Source organism: Engystomops pustulosus, chromosome 9 (genome assembly GCF_040894005.1).
Source record: "Engystomops pustulosus chromosome 9, aEngPut4.maternal, whole genome shotgun sequence".
In the NCBI taxonomy this organism is placed as follows: domain Eukaryota; kingdom Metazoa; phylum Chordata; class Amphibia; order Anura; family Leptodactylidae; genus Engystomops; species Engystomops pustulosus.
In genome coordinates this window covers 54149018-54156839 of record NC_092419.1, presented here as the reverse complement: position 1 = coordinate 54156839, position 7822 = coordinate 54149018, and the positions used below count along the sequence as shown (strand labels likewise).

Here is a 7822-nt window from a genome sequence, read left to right as displayed (position 1 = left end):
TACCCCCGATTCTATTTCATTAAGTTTTGGGGAGCACTAGAAGTTTTTGATCGCCAACTATTAAAGCCCAACTTATGTGCTACAAATTCCCCCCTCCTTTATTTCAGTATGGCCACCACAACCCTTCTCATACCTACATAAAGGTTCTTTATTCTTTAATTTCTTGCAGGTTTGGATTACTTATCTGATCACTTTTGATTCTATATGCCTTCTTGTTTCACTGTTCCGGGCCTGTGTACTATAGAGTGTCAGTCTATTGTACAGCAGATAGTGCATGGTCATCTAGCCAGTAAGGAACATTAACCACTCCAACCTGCGGAAATACTCGCAAGTGGGCTGTAAGAAAAGATACCTACTGTAGTTTCTGCAGAGGTAAGTCAAATGAATTACACCATGTGCATGCAGTTACTACAGTAGACATTTACAGTAGGCTTTTATAACAACAAGATTAGAAAATGTACAAAATACCAGCTGAACAATTCATTGATATAAGGCCTACATGGAAAAGTACATTAAAAAACATGAATAAATTACATAACTATTGGCAACTAAGAGACTGACAATATTTGTGTATAAGGCTTGCATCTTGCCTCAAAGCAATTTTTGCGGAAAACAAAAGACATCATATTTATACATAAATAACACAAATCATGTAGACCCATGTTTCAGACCAACAGCAGACCTGACCCCTTCAGTACCACATGTTAAGTGCTGTAGAAAGCAAAAGGTAGACATGGAAGAGATCCCGAATTGTTCTTGGGATAAATTATTTATTCTGCTGCGCTAATGGTGATTGCTCTGCTGTCTAAGGGAACGCTACATTCGCCTGGTATCTTTGGCACTAAATATAGATCATCCACATTAGCATGGATATCTTTTCTGTACTATTGTCAGTATTTTGGATGTGTTCTCACTCTATTTTTGGATAGATACAAGCTGCTTTTTAACCACATCTCCTGCTTGTGCTACTGCTCTCCTCTCCACTAGGCAGCAGAATCAGTCAGGATCTTATTTCCTCTAGGAATTACTCTCCATTTGCACTATCACTACAGTAGCCTTGCAGTAAGAGACATTAGTGAGTAAAACTGGATAGATAGATAGATAGATAGATAGATAGATAGATAGATAGCAGGAGGAGATTACCAGATTGTACATAGTGTCCTATCTGCAGGCAGTATGTTATAGAGCAGGAGCTAAGTAGATTGTACATAGTGTCCTATCTGCAGGCAGTATGTTATAGAGCAGGAGCTATGTAGATTGTACATAGTGTCCTATCTGCAGGCAGTATGTTATAGAGCAGGAGCTATGTAGATTGTACATAGTGTCCTATCTGCAGGCAGTATGTTATAGAGCAGGAGCTAAGTAGATTGTACATAGTGTCCATGTTACAGAGCAGGAAGAGCTTAGCCAATGGATATATGTTTGTAGTAAAAGAGAATATGTAGTTTGTAGTAAGTTTAGTCCAGTCCATATTCAGATCATATTCAATGATAGGCTTCAAAAACTGAGCAGAACCGTGTACTGAGCAAAGAAAAAATAAGGATTGAAATACACAAAGTACGTTGAAACTTTTCCCATTAAACTATAGTGTATAGTGTAACTGTATCTATCATTCTTCACCTCCTGTTTTATAACATGCTTCCTGAAGACTGTATTCTGTACAGTAACAAGTTTTTTTCTAGTCAAATTCACACGTGGTGCTGAAGAGGTTCAATACAGAGTAAACAAAGTGCAATAGTTCTATAAGTGCAACACAGTTTGTTACCAGGCCTCTATTATAACAGGGATCTATGGAAATGTTGTACAGTGTATCTTGCCCAAGTATAGATATAGCAGAATTGGAATTATCCAACCCATCATAGGTTTGGCAGAGGTGCACAACCAATTTCCACCTTAATATCAGCGGAAGGCCTATGTTCGCTCCCCAAAAAAAGCCTTTTAACTTTTTGGGGGAGATTCATCATTCCTTTTTCACCAACTTTCTAGCGGAGAATGCACATGAATCTCCCCTTCCCTGCTAGTTTTTTGGCCTCTCTGACCCACATGCCAATTAGGACTTGTTGAGGCAGAGAGCGGGAGGGGGGCAGGATGGACAGGGTCGTGATAATTTAATATAACTTTCACTGGAATAAATTATAGCAAAAAAGGTTTTGCAAGTCCAGACCTGGTCTACAGTTTGGAACTGGGAGAATTTGCGCCCATATCCACTAAGAGTTCGGAGCCTCTCAATGGATATGAGTGCCAGACCATCAGCGGAGGAGTTTTAAGAATGATGTTCAAAACGTCTTAATAAATTCCCCCTTTTGTGTATGTATTGTTAGAATAAGTACATATTAAGCAGTACGTTTAGTAAAAACAGATCAGTGGCCTAAGTTCTGCTATATCTGCCAAAAAAAGCTCAGATTAAGCAGACTTAATGCTTAGGGTTTCTATTCCATTAAAGGAAAAGTTTATTATAACAGTACTCACTGAGGTTCCTTTAAACCTATAAAAGTAATGATTTCAAGCTTTGTTTTTAAAGATTCTGTTTCTACAATGTAGGACACCCTTCTGAATCTGCTATAGTGTTTCTACAACCAAGATGTCATAGGCAGCCACAACAATGGATATAGAATGTTATTACTCATGGAGAACCCTCCACCTCTCCTGATGTGTTTTAGTAAACACTTGTATTCCATAATATATAACAATTCTGGATCATCTTCTGTATCGTGCCTCTGTTTTCACACATTGTAACTTCTGTGTAAATTGAAATCTATTTGTACCCACTTGGGAATGTGTTCATACACAAATTGACAAAGTGTACAGAGACATTATCTAAGGTACGACACCATGCAGAGTTGCTCCAAAATTACATGTGAAAAAAAAGTATTTACTAAAACCAATATGTCAGGAGGGTTGACAGGTCCTCTTGTCACAGAATGTTGATGGGATCTAATATAGTATAGTACTTCTAAGTGAATTAGACCATGGCATGTCCACTGTGATTGACCCACAGGGCCAAGATATTGAGTGGACATATTCTTTAGATGCTCCATGTACATTGCCATGCCATAGTTGCCAATTCTTGTTAACATTTAGGAAGAGTGCCATCGATCATATGCTATATGAATGCAATCTAAGCTGTTTACTAAGCTTAGTCTTTGATCACACCAGTTTTGGGGATTAAAATGTACTTATTATACAGATTAAGAAACAATGTATACTGCCCAAACATTTGTCAAAAAGACACTTGTTTGTTCCATTGCTTTCATATAAAACCCTTATTCCACTTTGAAAGTTTCATCTGTATAGACTAAACACTCACCCCAAACTTGATGCATTACTAAACTTACTAAGACACCATAAATATATGTACATGTTGTGAAAAATTGGCAACTACGATACAGGCACACAACAGTGTATGCAGGTGTGTATTTTGCCTCTTCATCTGGACCACAAGCATGTCCAGACCAGGTAAATCCTTGTATTTAAGAGAATCTATCTCCTCCGGTACTACATAAACCTAAACACACGACCTAGTAAATTGCCTTGCGTCCTAAACATTGAGACAATCTGTTGCCTTAATGCAGAGAAAATTTGATATTTGTATATGCAAATGAGCATTAAAGTGCCCAATTTCACAAGAAGAGGAGGGCACTTTGAACAAGGCTGAACTGTAGGCACTGGGTAGTAATACAGGGAACCTAAAAAAAGGTCATATGTTTAATACCTGTTTACAATGGAGCCTGATCACTGCTGTGATAGGAGTAGGAACCTTATTTTGATACCAACACATTTACAATATTATATAGAATATGTATTACTAATGTATGAACAATCTGCACTTAGAAGACCATAAACCAATGTGTCTATATTGTACTTGTTGCAAGCAGTATACTGTATGTACTGCTTAATTGCACTGATATATTGGCCTTTGGCAATCCCAAATGTGCTATAAGAGTTGTTTTCAACACTGTGATTTTCAGATTAGCATATTGGCTAACTGGCACTAAAAAGTAGTGGACGTTCTTCTGTCCAAATTGCTAGAAAATGGGCAAAAACGTATTTATGCCAGACAATTTACTCTAAACTGAATAGTCTGGTTATTAACATTTATAAAATTAACCAATTTACTGCACACCATTTACTGTGTGCAGTGAAACATATGCTCTCAATGTAACCTATAGAGGTGATCTCACTTGGATGACTTTTACCTCCTTCAGACCCAGACTACTCAGTTGAAATTGCCTTATGCAAATTGTATAGAATAAAAGCTACGACCAATTAAAAGCCAAGTTATCTACCATGCCAATAAGCCCGTTACAACAGAACATGTTAAGTGCTTCTCTGTATGTTTTAAAGCAAAACATTTGATATCACCTGGAAAAATAAAGCAACATTTGACATCTTTTTTTTTCATCTTCTTCCCCAGTTTGGCACAGTCTGTTTCCAAATATATTACTTCAAATTCCTATACATCGCTGGAAGTTCTAGCTCCAGATAAGAACCTGGGTGGCAAACAACCACAGCAAGCAAGCCATAAAGATTTCTGGATGTCTGGGTTTCTGAAAGCGTATATAATAGGGTTGATGACAGAGTTACAGGCAGCTGGCAGGACCAGTGAGTAAGTGTACACCATTGGGTAACTGGAGTCAGCAACTAAGGAGTACACAGCAAAGGGAATCCAGCATAGTGCAAAAGTGCCCAGTATAAGAGATAAGGTTGATACCCCCTTCCTTGTACTGGAGGCTTGAGATGTGGCCATGAACTGGTGCTGAACTGCAATCTGCTGGGCATGGCGGAAAGCAATCCTGCAAATCTGCAGGTACAGCTGCATCATCAAGGCAAAAAGCAGGAGGAAGGACACCGCCAGCACAGCTGCATTGTTTTTGGTCACTGGCCTCAGTACACTGCAGGAGGACTGTTCCTTAACACAGTTCCACCCCATGATGGGTAATAAGCCGATACAGATGCAAAGAGCCCATAACAGGATTATCATCAAGTAAGTATAGGTTACAGTTCTTTCTGTGTGATAGGTAAGGGCATTGTAGAGAGACAAGTACCTGTCCACTGTGATAGCTAAAAGGCTACAGACAGAGGCAGAGAACGAGGCTAAGAGCAGCCCAGCAGAAGTAAGAGTAGCCACTTCATTATTAAAGACATATAGTACTATGAAATTCACAATGAGTCCCACGCCAGCCAGGAGATCAGCCAGCGCCAGGCTGCCGATGAGTATAAACATAGGGGCGCGAAGGCTGGGTGTATAGAAGAGTATAGCAATCACTATGGCATTCTCACATGCCATGATTGTCCCTGTGACACAAAGGATAATGTCCCACGGGTTGACAGACTCATCTGGGGAGAGATCAGATGTGGTGACGGTGGAGGTGTTGGTATCCCATGGGTCATAGTGGTGGTGAGACATCCTGCTGGAGGAAGAATTGTGGAGATACAGGAGGTGCTCCATAGTGGCGGCTGCGGGCTGGTGAAGCATTGCTGCACATCAGAGGAAATGGAAAGAGAAAGAACATCAAAATGATGATAAGATAGAAGCAGAATGAAGAAACACAAAGCTGAAATCCTCAATGTCACCGTGACACATTCCAGTACATAGCTTTATATGCTAATGAGAGGGAGCTATTGGACTGGGGAGATAACAATGCAGATATCAAAGTAAATGAAGCTTATCAGTGCTACAGGTTACTATTTAATGTAAGGAATATGTCCTTATATTGTTACAGTAAGCCATAGAGAACAATTGTGAACTCCAAGCAGTTAAAGTCACCTCTTACAGAAGTGCTTTTATTTTCATCATGGACACAGAAGAAACCTAGCCATAGACCTAGCCATGCATGTCAGTCACACAATGCAGTCTGCCATCATACAGGCTATCAATGCTTTCTTCTGCTGCCCTTGTTCATGCAGTCTCCTTCCACATCAGCCAAGGTGAGCTGTGAGAAGCAGCCTATTCCTTGATCATGTGTACGCCTGTTCCTACAGAGATGATTACACACTTTATGCTTTTGCTTCGGCTGCTCATGAAAGCTGAAAATTATAGGATCTATTATCGTTATAACAATAAATCCCACAATAAGCTACACTACAACCCTTCCAGCTGAAATATCACATCCCTGGATATAGAGAAGTGTTTACGCAGAGCTACCGATGGATACTATCTATTTTTCCATTGGATTAGACAGATCACAAAGGATTTCACCAAGGTAAGGCTATATCATAAAGATCTTTATTCACAGGTGACACAATGTATCTGCAGGATATTATAATGCAGGATATCCCCAAGCTTTCAAGATGCTACTGACAGAAGCTGCAGGCCATTTCTTCCTACCTACTCTGTGACCGCAGCATACATTACATGCCACTTTCACCCACAAACTCAATATCTAATTATCATCACTCATCCTTGCTACAGATGTAAGATCCTAGTGCTCAGTAGACTTCTCAATGCATGTGACATGTCCCTATCCAGTGATCCTGCAGCCCTAGAGGGGCCTGGACTGCAGCTCCCAATGTGCTGGATCAATGTACTTCTAGCCAACAGCATGCACAGCCTTCCTGAATATCCTACTGCCAAATCAAGGGCTACCCACGTCATCGCTCTGCAAGCATGTATACACTATATATATTAATAGCTATATTAGGAAGTTGGAAATGGATATGTAGCAATACAGAAATGAGTATTTTTTTCTGATATCTATACAATTATTATTATATGTTCTATAGTAGAAAGATAGACAAAGAGAAGTGGTTATAAATGTACAACTGTGTGCAAGACTCATGTACTCAGAATCAAGACTGAGGAAAAGCATCTTACCTGCTCAAAATGTTAGCATATTCTTATCTGTATTTTATTTACAGATGTAATAGAAAGAAACTAATAGAGAGCATAGAGATGAATGAAAAAATGGATGGATAGATAGCTAGACAGATAGATAGATAGACATAGCAGTCCCAGCAGTGACATATGCAGACACACATGCTCTTGTAGACGCACAGTCTTCTTACCTTTCTTCTGTGATCTCCAGCTCTGTCGCTTTGTGCTAGTCCTCGCAGTGCTTGGTAAGGCTCAAACCTTGGTTAACATTGCTAATACTGCTCCCAGATAGCAGTGGCTTTGACTTGCACTTAATATTCTTGCCCCATTGGGTCTGCTGAGAAATCTCAGCTCTGACGTCAAAGTGTTCGCTTATATTCATGATCAGCTCCCAAGTCTGTGAATCAGAAGGGGCTGTGAGCAGAATAATAATAAGCGCACACTCATACCCTCGCACACACACACATACAGGGGCACACACCACACCTCTGGAATTTCATTCATAAGATTTCTCCCTGTATAGGGACACACCTCCATTGGGTCAGCTCCTACAAACTAGCAGCATTTCTTCTACATTCACAGGGGGATTTACATGGTCTCTAGCCTTTTCTCATTACCACTTGTGATAATTGTTAATATGGTAATATTACGCAGTCTGCCTGCAAATTGCATCAGGTCAAGAAGCTCTGTGTAGGCAATGTCCTTTACAATACATTAATATCCCATTTACATATATTGCATATAGCACCTTATATTTTTTATATATATTTTCTGTACATCCTGCACAATATAACTGCAGGTAAATGTATTATTGTTATAATTCTAATTATTTTAAATATATAATTATGCTGCACATTGACCATAATCCTAAACATTATTCTTGACAATTCCTTTTAAGCAGCGTGCTCTGGAAATGAAAATGTTAAAAATGTACAGTGCTGCAGACCGCCACATCAATTACGCAGAGAGGACTACGCATTGGAAGGTCCATTTAACTCTCTCCTCTCC

At 39.5% G+C, this 7822-nt stretch overlaps 1 protein-coding gene across 1 annotated transcript; it reads right to left on the bottom strand.

Annotated features, from left to right (window-relative positions):
* Nucleotides 1-222: 222 nt before the first annotated feature.
* Nucleotides 223-7254, bottom strand: LOC140076738 (G-protein coupled receptor 12-like). The gene is made up of 2 exons (XM_072123398.1): nucleotides 7006-7254; nucleotides 223-5478 (listed from the first exon to the last, which is right to left on the bottom strand). Exon 2 carries the CDS (start codon nucleotides 5474-5476, stop codon nucleotides 4454-4456), a length of 1023 nt encoding a protein of 340 aa, XP_071979499.1. The 5' UTR covers nucleotides 5477-5478; nucleotides 7006-7254; the 3' UTR covers nucleotides 223-4453.
* Nucleotides 7255-7822: the final 568 nt, after the last annotated feature.

What these genes read in the sequence shown, in the direction of transcription:
- LOC140076738 (XM_072123398.1), bottom strand. Translation starts at nt 5,476, where the DNA reads ATGCTTCACCAGCCCGCAGCCGCCACTATGGAGCACCTCCTGTATCTC.